The sequence below is a fragment of the Bufo bufo genome, chromosome 6, assembly GCF_905171765.1.
Source record: "Bufo bufo chromosome 6, aBufBuf1.1, whole genome shotgun sequence".
In the NCBI taxonomy this organism is placed as follows: domain Eukaryota; kingdom Metazoa; phylum Chordata; class Amphibia; order Anura; family Bufonidae; genus Bufo; species Bufo bufo.
In genome coordinates this window covers 194,432,221-194,454,486 of record NC_053394.1, presented here as the reverse complement: position 1 = coordinate 194,454,486, position 22,266 = coordinate 194,432,221, and the positions used below count along the sequence as shown (strand labels likewise).

At 46.2% G+C, this 22,266-nt stretch overlaps 1 protein-coding gene across 1 annotated transcript in view; it reads left to right on the top strand.

Moving 5' to 3' along the window:
• The window catches only part of PRPF19 (pre-mRNA processing factor 19), a 297,502-nt gene that overhangs the window by 14,148 nt on the left and 261,088 nt on the right, over positions 1 to 22,266 (top strand). The window contains exons 2-3 of the mRNA XM_040436035.1: positions 14,211 to 14,360; positions 14,906 to 14,982. Coding sequence (XP_040291969.1) covers positions 14,211 to 14,360; positions 14,906 to 14,982 — 227 coding nt within the window. The remainder of the gene's footprint in view (positions 1 to 14,210; positions 14,361 to 14,905; positions 14,983 to 22,266) is intronic.

The window sequence follows — 22,266 nt, the reverse complement described above, 5'->3', positions numbered from 1 at the left end:
GATCCTATTCAGGTAGCTTACACTGGAGGGAGGAATAGCTTGTAGAGTACGCTCAGTGAGTGCTTGTTCTGTCCAGTAAAGCTCAGTGATCGGGAACTATACCATCAATATCTGCTATTACTATTGTCACTGGACTTCTGTCCCCAATAAGCAACATACTAAAAGCTGACTGACTTGCTTTACAAAGGGTGTAGTGTATCCTGCTTTTGAGCTGACAAATAATTCTCAGCAGGACACCATCCTAGCTATTTGTGTTTTTCTCTTGTGTGGAGAGGTTGCGGATCTAGCTGTCATTAGACCCAAGACCATTGGAGTCAATGTATTAGAGGCACGCTATTCTTTAGCTGACCCTCAGCAGATACGTACTTCTGACCAACAAGTGACAGTGGTGCGATCAATTATAGGCACCCATTATTGGCAGAAACTTTACCCCTCCATTTGTTTGCCTGTTTTGTCCCCTTTTATGGGATGTCCTTGTTGATATGTTTTAATAATAGACAGATAAAGGTGTTATTTTTTTTAAGTGTAGTGCAGGCAGAAAAGTACTAGAACATCTAGTACATTAGCAAAGAGGAGTGGGGGGGAGTAAAGAGGGCAGCTCAGATAGTTAGTGGACGCAAGCGTATATGTGACATGCCCTTAGGTACAGGCATGCCCACCTGTGGGAACAGGAATGCCCAATACCCCTTTGGTCTCAGGGGTCCACCTACCAGCAACCTGTGACTTGTCTGTTGCGGCATTTAAATGCCTTTACTGCACGCACCTTCCCGGATGATTTGCTTCCCTGCTGACGTGATGCGAACATGTGATGCCGGACATAACCTCATCGTGCCCGCGATTAGTGAAGCGAATTGGCAAATAAAAGATAGAGGGAGGGAGCGCATGTGGTGCATGGTAACCAGGATGCCAAACGAGAGGCATATTGGAAACCAAACGATGACGCAAAGTGATAGTGCGTCCTTGGTAACACTGCCCTCCATTTGGAAAGGCATGCCTTTGCATGGTCAAATACCCTATGTAAGTTGGGAAGAGAGGTGGTGGATACATAAAGGAGGGTGGTTCTGAATAATGGAATGTAAGTACATAAATGGTCATACTGAGATCCCTCACATGACGACAACTCTTAGGACTGGAAGCATCTGCGGATGGCCCCGTTATGGGGGGCACCTGCGGATGGCCCCGTTATGGGGGGGGCACCCGCGGATGGCCCCGTTATGGGGGGGGGCACCCGCGGATGGCCCCGTTATGGGGGGGCACCCGCGGATGGCCCCGTTATGGGGGGGGGCACCCGCGGATGGCCCCGTTATGGGGGGGGCACCCGCGGATGGCCCCGTTATGGGGGGGGCACCCGCGGATGGCCCCGTTATGGGGGGGGCACCCGCGGATGGCCCCGTTATGGGGGGGGGCACCCGCGGATGGCCCCGTTATGGGGGGGGGCACCCGCGGATGGCCCCGTTATGGGGGGGGGCACCCGCGGATGGCCCCGTTATGGGGGGGGGCACCCGCGGATGGCCCCGTTATGGGGGGGGGCACCCGCGGATGGCCCCGTTATGGGGGGGGGCACCCGCGGATGGCCCCGTTATGGGGGCCATCCACTGCCCTTACATCAGTTTACGACCACATGTGGAGTGTTTCTGTAAACCACAGAATCGGGGTAATAAATATTGAGTTTTGCTTGGCTGTTAACCCTCGATGTGTTAAAGAAAAAAATTGGATTAAAATGGAAAATCTGCCAAAAAAGTGAAATTTAGAAATGTCATCTTCATTTTCCTTTAATTCTTGTGGAACACCTAAAGGGTTAAATTTTGTAAAATCAGTTTTGAGTACATTGAGGGGTATAGTTTCTACAATTTATGGGGGGTTTCCACTATGTAGCTCCACAAAGTGACTTCAGACCTGAACTGGTCCTTAAAAAGTGGGTTTTGGAAATTTTCTGAAAATTTTTAAAGGGAACCTGTCACCGGGATTTTGTGTACAGAGCTGAGGACACGGGTTGCTAGATGGCCGCTAGCACATACGCAATATCCAGTCCCCATAGCTCTGTGTGCTTTTTATTGTGTGAAAAAAACAGATTTGATACATATGCAAATTAACCTGAGATGAGTCCTATATGTGAGATGAGTGAGGGACAGGACTCATCTCAGGTTAACTTGCATATGTATCAAATCTGTTTTTTTTTACACAATAAAAGCACACAGAGCTATGGGGACTGGATATTGCGGATGTGCTAGCGGCCATCTAGCAAAACACGTCCTCAGCTCTATACACAAAATCCTGGTGACCGGTTCCCTTTAAGAATGGCTTCTAAAATTTTAAGCCTTCTAACTTCCTAAAAAAATAAAATGACATTTACAAAATGATAAAAAGGGGGTATAGGACGGCTCTGCCCCTGGTTCAAGATGGCAAGGTGCACCAGACAGATGTCGCACTCCGGTCACTAAGGAAAAATTGTAACAAAAGAAAGAATGGGCACTCTTATACCTGGACCACACAGTTAGTAAGGTGACAATAATTTTTAATTGGATAAGAGATATTGGGTATTAATACCAGTGTGTAAAATAGTACAAAAATTCTTGTCACTTATTAGTATGCACGAAAAAAAAACAAAGTCACAATGGTGCTGGTATCCTAAAAATATGCAGGCCTGTAAAATGCGATAAAATATATAATAAAAAAACCAATGTAGTAGCAGTCCACTGATATAGCTAAAACACAATCAATTTCGATCTAGCAGGTGGTAGATTAGGTGAATAAATAAGCTGGATGACCTGGTTTCCCGGTCAAATAGTGGGCAAGGTCTGTCCTAGCTACAGATAGACTGACAAATTAACTGGACTCCGATGGCTACAGCAGTGACTGGTACTAAGTGAATATGATAAACCAGGGCTCGACAAATCCCAGGTCGCCATGGCGACCAGAAATTTAGTCCTGGCGCTTGGGTATTTGTCAGCCCGTTTTCAAAGGTGCCCGGGCGATGGGTGAGGAGCTGCCGTTCTGTCCGGAGGCAGCACCGTTTGAAACAGCTCCTCAGTCAGTGAGTCACAGCACACAGAGAGCGAGACGCTGGCAGCGGGGAGGGGCTCGGGAGGAGTGTAATCTGATCCTAGAGTGGAAGCTGCTTCTGCCAGCCCCTCCCCGCCCACCAACCAATCAGAGCTGAGGCAAGGACTAGCAGCTCTAGGTCACTGACACAAGTACAGGAGGGAGTCTAGAAAGAATCGAATGAGTCTCAGGTTAAAAGAATCTAAAGATCCGATTAGTTAGTGACTCATTCGATTCTTTGAGTTAAAAGAACAGGTTACACTGAGGCTGTCGGCTGATGCCTTTGTTGCAGCAGTGATCAGATTAAGGGACAGGAGCAGAGAGATAAAAGTGACAGGACACAGTTTAGATTACAGTTTGAATTAACCCTTTAGGATCAAATTGGCTTCTCAAGGAGATATACATGTTAAAAGGCATCCCTTCTTCTGTCTCATTCAGTAGCTATATAACTAAGGGTACTTTCACACTTGTGGCAGGACGGATCCGGCAGGCTGTTCACCCTGTCGGATCCGTCCTTCCGCTGTTTCGCCGGACCACCGCTCCGTCCCCATTGACTATAATGGGGGCAGAGCTCTGGCGCAGCACGGCAGTGCATGGTGAAAGGCCGCCGGACTAAAAGTACTGCATGTCCAACTTTTTTAGTCCGGCGGCCTCTCACCGCGAACTGCCGTGCTGTGCCGGAGCTCCACCCCCGTCCCCATTATAGTCAATAGGGTCCGGGGACGGAGCGGCGGTATATGCAACATGGTATACAGCACAGTATCGTAGAGCAGCGCCGCTGCTTCTGATGCTGGAATAGTGGTGCAAATAGTTAAATGAGAGTAGTAGTAAATAGTGTTGAATATAGATCTATCGGTGCTCAAATTATAAAAGTATTCAGTCACAGTAGAAGATAATATAATATCCCTTATTCTCAGGGAGCTCGGCAGTAGTGAAAGTCCATCTAACTTTTTGCCGTATTACTAAGGGCTCTTTCACACTTGCGTTGTCCGGATTCGTAGTGTACTCCATTTGCCGGAAGTGCCCGCCGGATCCGTAACACCGCAAGTGAGCTGAAAGCATTTGAAGACTGATCCGTCTTCAAAATGCGTTCAGTGTTACTATGGCAGCCAGGACACTATTAAAGTCCTGGTTGCCAGAGTAGTAGTGGGGAGCAGTATACTTACCGTCCGTGCGGCTCCCGGGGCGCTCCAGAATGACGTCAGAGCGCCCCATGCGCATGGATGACGTGATCCATGCGATCACGTGATCCATGCGCGTGGGGCGCCCTGACGTCACTCTGAACCGACCCGGGAACCACACGGACGGTAAGTATACTGCTCCCCACTACACTTTACCATGGCAAACAGGACTTTAGGTCCTGGCAGCCATGGTAACCATTCAAAAAAAGCTAAACGTCGGATCCGGTAATGCGCCGAAACGACGTTTAGCTTAAGGCCGGATCCGGATTAATGCCTTTCAATGGGCATTAATTCCGGATCCGGCCTTGCGGCAAGTGTTCAGGATTTTTGGCCGGAGCAAAAAGCGCAGCGTGCTGCAGTATTTTCTCCGGCCAAAAAACGTTCCGGTCCTGAACTGAAGACATCCTGATGCATCCTGAATGGATTTCTCTCCATTCAGAATGCATTGGGATAATCCTGATCAGGATTTTTCCGGCATAGAGCCCCGACGACTGAATTCTATGCCGGAAAAAAACAACGCAAGTGTTAAAATGTAGCAAATATCCTGAGTCGACCTTGTATTTAGACTTTACAATCCGCACAGTTTCTGAAATTAAACCGTGTGTTTCAATGTTACAGTCCACAAGGGTTTTAATTCGGCAAGGTTTGAATTCAGCCGTGGCAGCGATATAGCTGCGTTAATATATATTTTTTTTTTAGGAGCAATAGATATCACACTTTCAGCAGTATTGGATTATTACTCACGTGTAGATTCAGGGTAAGCTTACCTCTTGGTGACGATTACAATCCTGCCTTGCTGTTGAATAGAAATAGTGTGCGGTCCGGTCTTGCAATTCCACAGGTACGGCTGCGGGTGAGAGAGTGGTCTCTATCTCACCGCAGGTTCGCAGTGGGTTTCTTTAATTGGAATGGGTGTTCCACATATCTCTAGCGGCATAGGTGATTGCGTCTCACAGGCTCCCTAGTATCATTTGTAGGTTGCCGCACTATGTCCGGAGGAGCTGCGGTTCCTTTTCCTTAGAAAGCGCTTTCTTAGTACAGCAAATGGTACAGCAAATGGCATCAAGCTGTTAAGATTCCAAATTAGCCGGTTTTTGTCAGGTCCAATTCCTCCACTCCAGACACGTTTCGAAGGCAGATACCTTCAGCCCTTGAACAGATAGAGCGCCACTTTTCTGTCTCCGTGTGGTGTGCGACTAGGAGGTGCTATCCAGGGCACTTCAATCTCTTGGCTGTCTTCTGTTTCCTCTCCTTATCTGGCACCAGCAAGTGTTAACCCTTGCACTTGCATCTGGTGGTTGTTTTTTGTCTCCGCTCTAATTTGTGACCAGCATGTGTCATTCAAAGTAATGACCACACTGTTTGAGCGGTGAGCATTATCATCGGTTATAAAAGTTATGACACCCTATCTAGATTCACGGGGTTGCCTGCCAAAAATGTCCCGTCCGAGGTCCCATGCTGGTTTATTATCATTCCCATCATTAGCGTGAGTGCAGTAATAGGAGCTGTTTTGCTTTACCCACAACTCCTCCCACTACCTCAATCGGTCAGCCAACGCCGCGCTCCGCCTTGACCACGCCCTCATGTTGCGACGTTCACGAGTGCGCTGGGACGTCACTGAAGCCGCGCGGTGTATGGGCTGCCCTCACGGCAGGTGCGCATGCGCAAGGAGGGATGTGGCCCGCCGCGTCAGCTGACATACACGCGATCACGTGGACGGCGGCCACGCCCCTCACGCAGGCGCACTGCCAGCCCTCTCCGTCCATTTAAACTAAAACAGCGCGTACTGTAGCGCTGGCAGACAGGCGGTACACCAGACTGCCCTGCCACTTTCCATGGTAAAGGCCACACGCGTTCCATGTAGGGCTGCAGTAAACGATTATTTTAGTAATCGAGTATTCTATCGATTTATTTTTTACGATTAATCGAGTAATCTAATAAGAAAAAAATACTGTTTTCCTTTATAAAAACTCAGACGCCCTGCCATTAGCCCCCAACACTCTTTGTTCCCCACTGTGCGATCAGCCCAAGTGCATCAGTTCCCCCCAGTGCCATCAGCAGCTCTGGCCCCCTTGTGCCATCAGCAGCTCTGGCCCCCTTGTGCCATCAGCAGCTCTGGCCCCCTTGTGCCATCAGCAGCTCTGGCCCCCTTGTGCCATCAGCAGCTCTGGCCCCCTTGTGCCATCAGCAGCTCTGGCCCCCTTGTGCCATCAGCAGCTCTGGCCCCCTTGTGCCATCAGCAGCTCTGGCCCCCTTGTGCCATCAGCAGCTCTGGCCCCCTTGTGCCATCAGCAGCTCTGGCCCCCTTGTGCCATCAGCAGCTCTGGCCCCCTTGTGCCATCAGCAGCTCTGGCCCCCTTGTGCCATCAGCAGCTCTGGCCCCCTTGTGCCATCAGCAGCTCTGGCCCCCTTGTGCCATCAGCAGCTCTGGCCCCCTTGTGCCATCAGCAGCTCTGGCCCCCTTGTGCCATCAGCAGCTCTGGCCCCCTTGTGCCATCAGCAGCTCTGGCCCCCTTGTGCCATCAGCAGCTCTGGCCCCCTTGTGCCATCAGCAGCTCTGGCCCCCTTGTGCCATCAGCAGCTCTGGCCCCCTTGTGCCATCAGCAGCTCTGGCCCCCTTGTGCCATCAGCAGCTCTGGCCCCCTTGTGCCATCAGCAGCTCTGGCCCCCTTGTGCCATCAGCAGCTCTGGCCCCCTTGTGCCATCAGCAGCTCTGGCCCCCTTGTGCCATCAGCAGCTCTGGCCCCCTTGTGCCATCAGCAGCTCTGGCCCCCTTGTGCCATCAGCAGCTCTGGCCCCCTTGTGCCATCAGCAGCTCTGGCCCCCTTGTGCCATCAGCAGCTCTGGCCCCCTTGTGCCATCAGCAGCTCTGGCCCCCTTGTGCCATCAGCAGCTCTGGCCCCCTTGTGCCATCAGCAGCTCTGGCCCCCTTGTGCCATCAGCAGCTCTGGCCCCCTTGTGCCATCAGCAGCTCTGGCCCCCTTGTGCCATCAGCAGCTCTGGCCCCCTTGTGCCATCAGCAGCTCTGGCCCCCTTGTGCCATCAGCAGCTCTGGCCCCCTTGTGCCATCAGCAGCTCTGGCCCCCTTGTGCCATCAGCAGCTCTGGCCCCCTTGTGCCATCAGCAGCTCTGGCCCCCTTGTGCCATCAGCAGCTCTGGCCCCCTTGTGCCATCAGCAGCTCTGGCCCCCTTGTGCCATCAGCAGCTCTGGCCCCCTTGTGCCATCAGCAGCTCTGGCCCCCTTGTGCCATCAGCAGCTCTGGCCCCCTTGTGCCATCAGCAGCTCTGGCCCCCTTGTGCCATCAGCAGCTCTGGCCCCCTTGTGCCATCAGCAGCTCTGGCCCCCTTGTGCCATCAGCAGCTCTGGCCCCCTTGTGCCATCAGCAGCTCTGGCCCCCTTGTGCCATCAGCAGCTCTGGCCCCCTTGTGCCATCAGCAGCTCTGGCCCCCTTGTGCCATCAGCAGCTCTGGCCCCCTTGTGCCATCAGCAGCTCTGGCCCCCTTGTGCCATCAGCAGCTCTGGCCCCCTTGTGCCATCAGCAGCTCTGGCCCCCTTGTGCCATCAGCAGCTCTGGCCCCCTTGTGCCATCAGCAGCTGCTTCACTCCCGATCCGTGGTCACATGACACAAACGAATCTTCGATGCAAAAAATTTGCATCGAGGATTTTTTTGTGTCGAATTACTTCGATTTAATCGTTTCAGCCCTAGTTCCATGTGTTTTCTCCGTCCAAAAACCGTACAGTGACTGAACTGAAGACATGCTCCATAGTGCCGCTCTCCCCTATAGTGCCCCCCATAGTGTGCCAATAAAAGCCCCCAGATGCCCCCATAGTGCTCCTCTCCCCCATGGTGCCCTCCCATAATGTGCCAGTAAGAAATGCCCTGATAGTGCCCCCCCCCCCCCAAAAAAAATAGGCAAGAAATAAATGCCCCCAGAGTGCCACCCCCAAAAAAATGGGGCTGTAAGAAATGCCAGATGCCCCCATAGTGCCAGCCCCCCCCCCCCCCCAAAGGAAAAAAAAAACACTAATACTTACCATCAGCAGTGGTGCGATGCAAGACTCAGGCGGCGCGATGATAATGACGTCAAAGCGACGCCTGAGCCGGCCTCTGATAGGCTGCAGGCGTTTCGCGTATGCTTCCTGAAGAAGCATATGCGAAACGCGCGTCGAGGACCACGCCAGACAGTGACAGCCCACTCACACACTGCTAGATATCGGGTAAGAGAGAGATTCTGACCTCCTCGGTAAAGCATAATATTTGCATCCTTTTGTTGCATAGAAGTGTATAATTAAATACCGAATTAGCCAGACCACATAGATGATATCCACACCCGATATATCTGCATCACATGTCTAAGACAGCTGGAGACAGCTTATATGAATGATATGCTGTTCTAGACACACAGTATGCAGAGTCCCCACACTTTGTTGTGGTACTGCAGTGATTTTCTAATACTTTGCTACAGTGTAGTTGTGAGCTGCCGCTGTGGGCACTTTGTATTGTCTCTACATATATGTATTTGTATTTGTTTTTATGTCTTAATAAAAATTAGATATTTTGGGTATTATATAGTACCTGTTCTGTTTTGTTGGTATAGGCATTAGTGCCTGCAGCATATCAGAAGAACAGGGAAGGGAGACTCCTCTCCCTCCCTTGCCCTGCCGCAGCACAGGCATCTGTATCGCTGTCCTGAGGACGGCTATACAGATGAATATGGATAGCGCTCATCTCCTACTGCCCCCCGGTGCGGCCCTGAGGAATAAAAAAAAATAAAAATGATTTATTAAAGATGGCACAGCGGCCATTTTTAACATGCTTTAGGGCGGCCTGCGGCACAAATGAATATAACTAAGGCTACTTTCACACTTGCGTTTGGGGTTCCGCTTGTGAGATCCGTTTGAGGGCTCTCACAAGCGGCCCCGAACTGATCCGTTCATCCCCAATGCATTCTGAATGGATAAGGATCCGTTCAGAATGAATCAGTTTGGCTCCGTTCCGCTTCCATTCCGCTCTGGAGGCGGACACCAAAACGCAGCTTGCAGCGTTTTGGTGTCTGCCTGGCCGTGAAGAGCCAAATGGATCCGTCCTGACTTACAATGCAAGTCAAGGGGAACGGATCCGTTTGACGTTGACACAATATGGTGCAATTGCAAACTGATCTGTCCCCTATTGACTTTTAATGTAAACTTTTAATATACCAGAGTTTTCTCCAATCCGATGGTATATTTTAACTTGAAGCGTCCCCATCACCATGGGAACGCCTCTGTTAGACTATACCATCGGATTTGAGTTAGATCGTGAAAACTCAGATCCGACTGTTTATTCTAACACAGACGCGTTCCCATGGTGATGGGGACGCTTCAAGTTAGAATATACTAAGAACTGTGTACATAACTGCCCCCTGCTGCCTGGCAGCACTCTATCTCTTACAGGGGGCTGTGATCCGCACAATTAACCCCTCAGGTGCCGCAGAGGGGAGGGGGGGGGGGAGAGGGAGAGAGGGGAGCCTGCACTGGCCACTAATGAATTTAATACTGGGGAGGGAGGGAGGTCTGGCCCCCTGCTGCCTGGCAGCACCTGATCTTACAGGGGCACCTGAGGGGTTAATTGTGCAGATCAGAGCCCCCTGTAAGAGATCGGGTGCTGCCAGGCAGCAGGGGGCAGTTATGTACACAGTTCTTAGTATATTCTAACTTGAAGCGTCCCCATCACCATGGGAACGCCTCTGTGTTAGAATATACTGTCCGATCTGAGATTTCACGATGTGAAAACTCAGATCTGAAAAAGCTGTTATGCAGACGGATCCGTTCTGAACGGATACCATCGTTTGCATTATAGGTGCGGATCCGTCTGTGCAGAAACCAGACAGATCCGCACCGAACGCAAGTGTGAAAGTAACTCGTTCATACAAATGTAAGCAGCAGGTGCCAGCCGTATCACACAGCCGGCACCCGCCCTCCTGTTACAGGAGCGGAAGTGCGCGGCTTTCACTTCGACTGCTCGGATGCCGGGGTCACATTTGACCACAGCATCTGAAGGGGATGGCTATGTATGGCCATGTATCTCATACATATGCCGCGGGTGTCTAATATTTTAAATAGCAGAAACCCGGCGGCCATGGTGCCCGCTGCATGTGCAAGCAGGCGCCATGTTTAAAGACCGGACTTCTGCCGTACATGTACAGCAGAGGTCTTGAAGGAGTTAAATTATACAGAACACTGCGCTATACCAGTCATAAACGCCCCACAATCATACAGCGGGGAACCCATGTGGTGAAAGGGAGCTCCCTCCTTCTGCAAACCCTTTACATGTGGCAGTCAGCATTGACAGTGGCATCTAAGGGGTTAATCCGCCAGCATTGGCGTTTTCACTGATCTCAGCAGATGCAGGCAGGCCTCTGCCACTGATCGAACTCGGCACCTGTGCCTATCTAATCAGTGCCCCGTACATGTACGGCGCTGGTCGTCTAGAGGTTAAAGAAACTAATCTTTAGGTCAATAAAATGTATTCTTTTTTTAACCCCTTAATGCAAAAAGCCATGCATGTACAGCAGGGGATGCATTGCAAGAATGCATTTTCCGTCGTACATGCTCGGCGGGATGATCGTGCGGGCACCGGAGCTGTGCGCGCCCGATCACTGCAGGGGTCAGGCAGTTCCAAGCAGCCGGGCCCCTGCTGTATCTGCCTGCATCACTGTAAAAGCCGATGCCAGCGATTTAACCCCTTCTATGCCGCGGTCTGCGCTGACCGACACAAGTTGTTTGCGGCCGGTGATGGAGCACATAGAGTCCCTGCACTGAGGTGGCGGGGACTCGATGTGTGACAAGGCGGCCTGATGCCGTGCAGAGGCTGCCCAATGCCTTGCATGGCATCAGGACCTGCCTTCTACGGGTGCTGACACAGCCCTCAAGCTGTGTCTTCTAGGCAACCTGTTAGTGCATGACTCAGTGTCATTCACTAACAGGCAATGCATTACAATACAGATGTATTGTAATGCATTGCAGAGGGGATCAGACCCCCAAAAGTCAAGTCCCAGAGTGGGACAGAAATAAAGTAAAAAAAAAAAAAACGCATGCCCCCAAAAATAGCACCAATGTAATAGTCATCTCATCCCGCAAAAAATGAGCCCCTACATAGGACAATCGCCAAAAAAAAACAAAAACTATGGCTCTCAGACTATGGTGACAATTAAAAAATGGATTTTTTTGTTTCAAAAATATTAGTGTATAAAACTTAAATAAATAAAAAATTATACATATTAGGTATCGCTGCGTCCGTAACGACCGGCTCTATAAATATCACATGATCCACCCCGTCTGATAGACACCATAAAAAAATGTGTAAAAAAAAGCAATTTTTGTCACCTTACATCATTAAAAGTGTAATAGCAAGCGATCAAAGTCATACGCACCCCAAAATTGTACCAAAGTCATCTCATTCTGCAAAAATGATACCCTACCTAAAATCGCCCAAAAAAAAAAAAAAACTATGGCTCTCAGACTATGGTGACACTAAAACATGATTTTTTAAAATATTTTTTTGTTTCAAAAATATTAGTGTATAAAACTTAAATAAAAAAAAGTATACATATTGGGTATCGCTGCGTCCGTAGCAAACTTCTCTTTAAAACTCACATGATTTAACCCCTCAGGTGAACATTGTAAAAAGTGTAAAAAAAAGCCATTTTGTCACCGTGCATCACAAAACATGTAATAGCAAGCGATGAAAGTCATATGCACCGCAAAATTGTACCAATCAAACTGTCATCTCATACTGAAAAAAATTAGCCCCTACATAAGACATTCGCCCAAAAAATAAAAACTATGGCTTTCAGAATATGGAGACTAAAAAATCCTTTTTTTTTTCAAAAAGGCTTTATGTAGAACTGAAACAACATATTTGGTATTGTCTCGTCCGTAACAACCTGCTTTATAAAAATAGCTCATGATCTAACCTGTCAGATGAACGTTGTAAATAACAAGAAATAAAAACCGTGCCAAAAGATTTTTTTTTTTTTTTGTTACCTTGCCTCACAAAGTGTAATATAGAGCAACCAAAAACCATCTGTACCCTAAAATAGTACCAAGAAAACTGCCATCTTATCCCGTAATTTCCAAAATGGGGTTACTTTTTTGTAGTTTCTACTCTATGGGTGGATCAGGGGGTCTTCAAATGTGACATGCCAAGTTAAAATTATCCCAGTGAAATCTGCCCTCCAAAAACCATATGGCGTTCCTTTCCTTCTGTGCCCTGCCGTATAACCCATACAGCAGTTTTTGATCACATATGGGGTGTTTCTGTAGACTACAGAATCAGGGCAATAAATATTGAGTTTAGTCTGGCTTTTAACCTTTGTTAGCGGAAAAAAATGATTTAAAATGGAAAATTTGCCCAAAAAGTGAAATTCTGAAACTTCATATCCATTTTTAATTCTTGTGGAACACCTAAAGGGTTAACAAAGTTTGTAAAATCTGCTTTGAATACCTTGATGGGTGTAGTTTCTAAAATGGGTAACTTTTTTGGAGTCTCTACTCTAGGGGTGCATCAGGGTGGCTTCAGATGGGACATGGTGTTAAAAAACCAGTGCATCAAAATCTGCCTTCTAAAAACCATATGGCGTTCCTTTCCTTCTGCGCCCTGCCGTGTGGCCATACAGCGGTTTACGACCACATATGGGGGTGTTTCTGTAAACTACAGAATCAGGGCAATAAATATTGAGTTTTGTTTGGCTGTTAACCTCTGCTTTGTTCGCGGGGAAAAAAATGATTAAAATGGAAAATCTGCCCAAAAAAGTGAAATTCTGAAATTTAATCTCCATTTTCCATTAAAGGGGTTATCCCATCATAATGATCACTGTTAAATCTGTTAATTTGACAGTGATCATTTTTGTAAATATATTTGATTAACAAATTCCCATTGTTTAGGATAAAATTCATCCCCACTTGCCTCGTTGTCATTCGGTCTCCCCTGGTTACGGCCACCTCTCTTCTCCGGAATCCCGTTTGCCGTGCTTGCGCAGAAGACTCCTCCTTTTCTCCCGGCCGGGCCGCTCGCTGTCCTGAATGCGCACGCCGCGCGTATACGTGATGGTGACTTCTTCCTGGCCAGAATAGTACAGAGCCGCGAACACACACATCAGCTCTGCACTATACTGGGCAGGAATAAGTCGCCATCGCGCATGCGCGGCGGCGTGTTCGTTCAGTTCAGCGCCCAGCCGGGAGAAGACTTCAATCGAGATGAAGCCCGCCCTGAGCTGGAATCCAGGAAGTGAACGGCGCGCTGGCAGCAGGTAAGTATAAATGGGCTAAGTGGGATAAACCCTTTAATTCTTGTGGAACACCTAAAGGGTTAACCACGTTTGTAAAATCTGTTTTTAATACCTTGAGGGTTTAGTTTCCAAAATGGGGTCATTTTTAGGTGGTTTCTATTATGTAAGCCTCACAAAGTGACTTCAGACCTGAACTGGTCCTTAAAAAGTGGGTTTTTGGAAATTTTCTGAAAAATTTCAAGATTTGCTTCTAAACTTCTAAGCCATTTAATGTCCCCCAAAAATTAAATGGCATTCACAAAATGATCCAAACATGAAGTAGACCTATGGAGAATGTAAAGTGATAACAATTTTAGGAGGTATTACTATCTGTTTTCAAAGCAGAGAAATTTAAATTTGGAAAGTTGCAAATTTTTAACAATTTTGGGTAAATTTGGTATTTTTTATAAATAAAAATTGAAATATTTTGATTCAAATTTACCACTGTAATGAAGTACGGTACAATATATGATGAGAACCATCTCAGAATGGCTTGGATAAGTAAAAGCGTTCCAAAGTTATCACCACATAAAGTAACTCATGTCAGATTTGCAAAAATCTGTCTGGTCCTTAAGGTGAAAAATGGCCCGGTCCTTAAGGGGTTAATGTATTTTATATAAATTCTTGCTTTATTATGTATTAAGCTCTCAATGATGTGTGTGACTTTCTTCTTACAGTCAGTAATGAGGTGACAGACCGGCCTTGTGTGTCTCCCCTGTCGGGTCATGTCTTTGATAGGCGCCTCATTGAGAAATATCTGGCTGAAAATGGGACAGATCCAATAACTAATCAACCACTGAGTGAAGATCAGTTGATTGATATTAAAGGTTAGTTATGTTTTAGTATTTCCTTTAGAATTCTGTTAGCAGTTCTTGTAAACCTTGCTTAAAGGGCTTCTGAGAGATTTAATTGATGTTGTATCCTCATGTTATGTAATCAGTATCAGATCAGAGGGGGTCTAACACCTCGGACCCCAGCCAATTAGCTGTTTGAGGATACCTCAGCACTACAGTGAGCACTTTGGCCCCTTTTGCAGCTTACCTAGCACAGCCGCTATACAATGGACTTGTGCTTGGTAAGCTGCAAGGAGGCTGGAGCGCTCACAGGATTGCTTCTTTAAACAGCTGATTGGCTGGGGTCCGAGGTGGCAGACCCTCTCTGGTCTGATATTGATGATCTATCCTGATGATGGGTCATCAACGTCAAATTCTCGGAAAAATTCTTAAATTTCATTCTTTTTATTCTTATTCTTTGTTTTATATCATTTATACAACTTTTATTACCACATATACATAAGAAATGGGTTTCACCATAAATTCATTGTTAAAAAAAATAATGAATTGAATCTTACACTGACATCTGTCTCATTTAGTTGCTCATCCAATTCGTCCAAAGCCACCTTCTGCTACAAGTATCCCTGCGATCCTAAAGTCCCTGCAGGATGAATGGGTGAGTATTTACCCACCTTTCTAAAGTCATGTGCATGCAACTCTTCTGTCCCCCCTCCCCGCTTATCAAGGACTTTCACATAGTGTTAAATGCATCTTTGGCAAGAGGTGCAGAAATGGTGCACCTCCATTGAGTTGGAAAATCAGCCACTTTATATATTAAAGGGGCCGTCCATGTTTTTTTTTTTTTTCTGTTGATCAATATCAGATCCAGCACCCCAGCAGATGAGTGGTTTGAAAAACCTGAATAGGATGTAGCCATCCTATTGAGGGGAGTGGGACGGCTGAGTTGTAATTTACCCCTTAGTGACCACACGCAATTTTTTTAAAATCGCATTCCATGAGCTCTAACTTTTTTTCAACAATGTACTTGTATGAGGTCTTATTTTTTGCAGGATAAGTTATCGTTTTTGCAAACAACTGTCAAGATACAGACGGGGTGGCACTGCCCAAATTCCTCCGATTAGTCTCTGCTCTCGAGTCAGGTCTCCCACTAACGGCGGTGCTCTGCTCTTAAGTCTTCATGCACATATCCCACAAAAGAGAAAAACATGAGCGGCACTCGCCAAAAAGATGGGTTTATTTATTTCAGAACTGTTATATCAGTACAGGCATGGGGCAGATCGACATACAGCAGGCAGTAACTTACGGCAACGGCCATTTCGCACCTCAGCGCTTCCTCGGGCCACTGACATTCTGACGTACGAGCGTCATCTTTATGCATCAGAACCTCTGCGCGGCATATACTAGTGATGTCACCAGAGGTATGGTGCTATATATAAAAACATGTATTAGAACATAAAATCAAAAGAGAGATCACAAACCAAAACTATGTACTATCTACAAAAATACTCCTAAATCATTTGTTATTTAAGCCTAATGGGCCCATAGCTCCGGATCCATCTTGCCTTTCCTCAAAAGCTCTCGATTGTCGTTGCCCCCTTGTGGTGGATTACACATTAACTCGATCCCTGCAAACCCTCTATCACCATTATGTTCCAATCTCACATGTTCTATTAATCATGGGCAACCTTTCCCTGTGTGGATAGAATTCAAATGGTCTCTAAATCTTTCATTCATGTTCCTAATAGTCTTGCCTAAATAAAATCTACCAAATGTACATGAGATATACAACATATTTGCTCCTGCATGTAATCAGAGTCTTTACTTTATATTGCAAACCTCCAAAGGTTAATAAATCCCATTGGGGGTTAAACTTACAATAAGAACAGTTTCCACAACGGCGATTCCCGATAGGTACCCAATTTCTCAGCGACCTACAGTGCTCCAGACTAAAAAAATAAACAAACAGGAGCCATTGGCTCCTAAACTGAAAAATTTAGGAGCTAAATTGAAAGTACTGTATATATAATTACAATAAATAATAAATAAAAAATCTTGGCGAAGATGAGACGCAGGTCACAGTAATGAGCCAGCACTACATACTATATAGGAGAATACAGCACCACATACAGTGGCGGAAATAATTATTTGACCCCTCACTGATTTTGTAAGTTTGTCCAATGACAAAGAAATAAAGTCTCAGAACAGTATCATTTCAATGGTAGGTTTATTGTAACAGTGGCAGATAGCACATCAAAAGGAAAATCGAAAAAATAACTTTAAATAAAAGATAGCAACTGATTTGCATTTCATTGAGTGAAATAAGTATTTGAACCCTCTAACAAAAAAAGACTTAATACTTGGTGGAAAAACCCTTGTTTGCAAGCACAGAGGTCAAACGTTTCTTGTAATTGATGACCAAGTTTGCGCACATTTTAGGAGGAATGTTGGTCCACTCCTCTTTGCAGATCATCTCTAAATCCCTAAGGTTTCGAGGCTGTCTCTGTGCAACTCTGAGCTTGAGCTCCCTCCATAGGTTTTCGATTGGATTAAGGTCCGGAGACTGACTAGGCCACTCCATGACCTTAATGTGCTTCTTCTTGAGCCACTCCTTTGTTGCCTTTGCTGTATGTTTTGGGTCATTGTCGTGCTGGAACACCCATCCACGACCCATTTTCAGTTTCCTGGCAGAGGGAAGGAGGTTGTCGCTCAGGATTTCACGATACATGGCTCCGTCCATTTTCCCGTTTATGCGAATAAGTTGTCCTGTGCCCTTAGCAGAAAAACACCCCCAAAGCAAAATGTTTCCACCCCCATGCTTGACGGTGGGGACGGTGTTTTGGGGGTCATAGGCAGCATTTTTCTTCCTCCAAACACAGCGAGTTGAGTTAATTCCAAAGAGCTCTATTTTGGTCTCATCAGACCACAGCACCTTCTCCCAGTCACTCTCTGAATCATTCAGGTGTTCATTGGCAAACTTCAGACGGGCCTGCACAAGTGCCTTCCTGAGCAGGGGGACCTTGCGAGCCCTGCAGGATTTTAATCCATTGCGGTGTAATGTGTTTCCAATGGTTTTCTTGGTGACTGTGGTCCCTGCTAATTTGAGGTCATTAACTAACTCCTCCCGTGTAGTTCTAGGATGCTTTTTCACCTTTCTCAGAACCATTGACACCCCACGAGGTGAGATCTTGCGTGGAGCCCCAGAGCGAGGTCGATTGATGGTCATTTTGTGCTCCTTCCATTTTCGAACAATCGCACCAACAGTTGTCACCTTCTCTCCCAGCTTCTTGCTAATGGTTTTGTAGCCCATTCCAGCCTTGTGCAGGTCTACAATTTTGTCTCTGACATCCTTGGACAGCTCTTTGGTCTTTCCCATGTTGGAGAGTTTGGAGTCTGCTTGATTGATTGATTCTGTGGACAGGTGTCTTTTATACAGGTGACTAGTTAAGACAGGTGTCCTTAATGAGGGTGACTAATTGAGTAGAAGTGTCTAACCACTCTGTGGGAGCCAGAACTCTTAATGGTTGGTAGGGGTTCAAATACTTATTTCACTCAATGAAATGCAAATCAGTTGCTATCTTTTATTTAAAGTTATTTTTTCGATTTTCCTTTTGATGTGCTATCTGCCACTGTTACAATAAACCTACCATTGAAATGATACTGTTCTGAGACTTTTCATTTCTTTGTCATTGGACAAACTTACAAAATCAGTGAGGGGTCAAATAATTATTTCCGCCACTGTACCTCTTACATCAAGTGACATCTGCTGTCAAGTAGACATTCTCTTTCCTCTTCTCCATTTGACCCAGACCTCCATGACAGTCTTCTAGTGCAGCTTCTATCTCTATCTTCCCTGGTATGTCTGCTGTGCATTTGGACAATACTGCTCCGCCCAGCTTTCCACAAGCCTAATAGTGCAGCTTCTATCTCTATCTTCCCTGGTACAGAACTTTGTATAATCATCAATGTATACTATTTTCTTTAAGTGTGATATCCTTGCGATTAGTCCTAGAGATGCTCATCCAATTGACTTGTGATTTATTTGACTGTTGTAATGCTTGTGATATGTAGTGATTTTATGGCCCATCCAGATCCTTAGCTTTGTTTACCTACATATAGCAACTCTTCTCATGTGCCTTACTTCAGTGATTGGCTAAATTACCCTTAGTTCTCTGATCACACTTCCTATAAATATACTATTCCACTATATAGGGCACATAAATATAGAAACGTCACCGAAGAAAAACTGCCCTTAAAATATAACCTTTATTGTATACTATGATAAAAGATAGAAAAATCCCTCAGTAATGTGATATAAATATATAAAGAAAATCTGCCTGTCCAGGCGTGATTAATTGATCAAAATTACCTCTACCCAATACATAACAGACAGATAACCGTACGATGTAGTGATCACCCTTAGTAACAGCAAACTCAATGAAGATACGTAATAGAAATTATATAACTGCAACAGCTATATGTTGGTTACTCACGGTACCAGGATAATAATGTAGTGGTGATCGCAGAGTTATGATGAAAGGAAGATAGTTGTCAAGGTTGAGAATTCCTTTTCACCTTGATGCCAGCAACAACCATATAATGTGATACGAAGGTGGTATAGTGGAAGCCAGCCTTGAGGAGGTCAGAGGAAATAATACCCTATATGTCCCTCAGATCTCCCTGCCTAACTGTGGAGCACCCGCCCCGAAAGGGGCGACCCCACTCAATCGACGGCTCACCCTAAAATTAGCCTGGATGCCCCTACAAGCCACATCAAAATATCTAAAAGTAGTCCCGACAGGTTTTTACGACCCGTCTGCGCATTAAAGCATTTAATCAGGCGTGAGGCTAAGGGGCATGTGTTATGGGGAAAATATCCATAAAACGTATAACAATTAGATTATTGGGTGTATGAATGGGCGGACTGAGACCAGGGCCAGTGGGACAAAATCAGAGGGTATATAAAGAGGATTATAAACGGGGGTCAAGAATAAAATAACCATGAACCCACGAATCCTCGTAGATAACAAAAAACACACAGGACCTATTATGGTCTGATGAATAAGGCAGATAAATGTGTGTAGATAAAAATAAGAGGCAAAATAAATTAAACACTTAATTAGTTGCATAAGGGTGAGTTCTCAGAGAAAGCAGGCAAAAGAAATCTGTTCGTTAAGGCCAGAGGGGGACACTGTCTTGAGACGATGGATCCATTGGGCCTCTTTACATAAAATCTGTTTGTCCCAGTCACCGCCACGAGTGGATTTACGGAAAACCTCAAGGACTTGAAAAACAATGGCTCTTGGGTCTCCCTGATGAAATTCAATAACATGTCGAGCAATGGGTTTATCCCGTTTATGATTGATATCACTCAGGTGGTCACCCACCCTTCGTCGTAGTTCCCTCTGTCTTCCCAACATAGTTGAGGGGACAGGTACATGTGCAGAGATAGAGAACACCTTGTGTCTTACAATTTGCAAAGTCCCTAATTTGATAGATTTTACTGGTAGAGACACTGCAAAAAGTAGATGATTTAAGGATAAAGGGGCAGCAAATACATCCATTACCACATTTAAAAGTACCAAGGGGTTTGCGGTCCAGCCAGGCACCGCTTGGGCGTGGTCTCACATAGTGACTGTGCATAAGGCGGTCACCAATCGATCTCCCTCTCCTATATGTAATCAAGGGTCTTGTTGTTACTAAGGGTGATCACTACATATGTATGGTTATCTGTCTGTTATGTAATGGGTGCCCTGTGATCTCCTACTTACCCACACTTATCTCTATATTTTTGTGTATCATTGGTAGAGGTAATTTTGATTATCAATTAATCACGCCTGGACAGGCGGATTTTCTTTATATATTATCACATTATTGAGAGATTTTTACTATAAATATAGACAGTCTTAGGCCGAATGCACACGGCTGTGTTCCGCGGCTGTGAACGGTCTGTGGTATGCTGGCCTGGATTCCTGCTGACAGCAGGAGCGCACAGCATCATTGGTTGCTATGACGCTGTGTGCTTCATGCCGCCGCTGCACTACAGTAATACACTCGTATGATCTATAAGAGTGTATTAATGTAGTGCAGTGGCGGCATGAAGCGAACGGCGTCATGGCAACGAATGACACAGTGCGCTCCTGCTGTCAGCAGGAATCCAGGTTGGCATACCACGGCCGCGTGCATTCGGCCTTAGGGGAAGCATTCGCAGTGGTTAGCATGAGCCAAAAGCACCATCTCTGCCAAAGCACCATTTTGCCTAAGCGCTTGACAGTAAATCATGGCAGTTACAGGGCAGGAGACTCAGACAGGGCATGTGTACTACTCAAACAAAGTTACACACAGCACAGGTATGCTACAATATTGTTTCACTCAGGCTCTGGCTGCTCTTCTAATCACTATGGCTGTCTACTTTCAAATTCAACCACACTGTCCACCCTCTGTCCCTTCTCTCCACATCAGTCCCTCCCTCCTTCCCTCACCCTTGTTAAGTTCCCATACACTTTATACCCTCATACATTACACTGACCCATCTTCCTCCACGGTGCAGCATACAAAACACCAATATAAATCTTTCACCGACTTGCTGTCTTTCTCCTTCTGCTACTAGCTGCAGGGGATATTTCACCAAATCCTGCCCCTCCCTCTGTTGCTTAACTTCCCCTCTGCCACAGACAAAAAAAAAATAAAAATCTGATTAATGTTCAATGCACATCCTCTCCAGTCTCTCTTTTTTTCACAATATTTTTATTAAGTTATTGAGCAATATAATACAGGCATTTAGTAATAGCAGCGTGTACAGACATACAATAATCTTGATGTTACTGAAAGTCATGGCACTTCATCCATTAATTGCCCGTATCAGGCACACTCTGGAACGCACGGTTGGTTCGTAACAAATTACCCACAATCCATGATTTCTTCCTCTCACTCTCTCTGAACCTGCTAGCCCTTACAGAAACTTGGCTTCAACCCTCTGACACTGCTTCCCCTGCCGCCCTATCCTATGGTGGACTTGACTTCTCCCATACCCCCAGACCTGATGACAGTCACGGTGGAGGAGTAGGCATGCTACTTTCTCCACAGTGCACATTTCAGGTCATTCCCCCTGTACCCTCTCTCACATTCCCATCTTTTGAGGTTCACACATCAGACTCTTCCATCCATTTCCCCTGAGAGTTGCAGTTATCTATCGCCCCCCAGGCTCCCCCCACCAATTTCTGGATCACTTTGCAGCTTGGCTTCCTCACTTCCTATCTTCTGAATCACCAACTCTTATTATGGGTGATTTTAATATCCCATTGATGATCCCATCTCCCCATCAGCCACTCACTTTCTCTCTTTAACCTCCTCTCTTGGCCTATCGCAACTTACTTCCTCTGCCATGCATGAACAGGGCAATATACTTGATCTAGTCTTCCGTCTCAAACTTTAGTAACTCATCCTTCCCACTTTCTGACCACAATCTTCTTTCATTTACCATTAAGACCTCTCACTTTTCTCATGACAATCCTACTTTTCATACTTACAGAAACCTACACACCATTAACTGCCAGCAACTTATTAACACCCTACAACTAGCTCTTACCCCAATCACTTCCCTCCCCTGTCCAGACTTGGCTGCCAATAATTACAACGAGACCCTCAAAACCACCCTAGATAAAGTTGCTCCAATATCAATCCGACCCTCTCGACACAGAACACGGCAACCCTGGCACACACCTGAAACACGTTATCACCAGCGCTGCTCCAGATGTACAGAACGCTTATGGAGAAAATCGCAAATATCAGCAGACTTCCTTCGTTATAAATTTATGCTAAAAACATATAATTAGTCTCTCAACATTGCCCAACAAAAGTACTTCACCTTTCATCTCCTCACTCTCTCAAATAACCCAAAACGACTTTTTGACACTTTTCATTCCCTTCTAAGCCCTAAAGT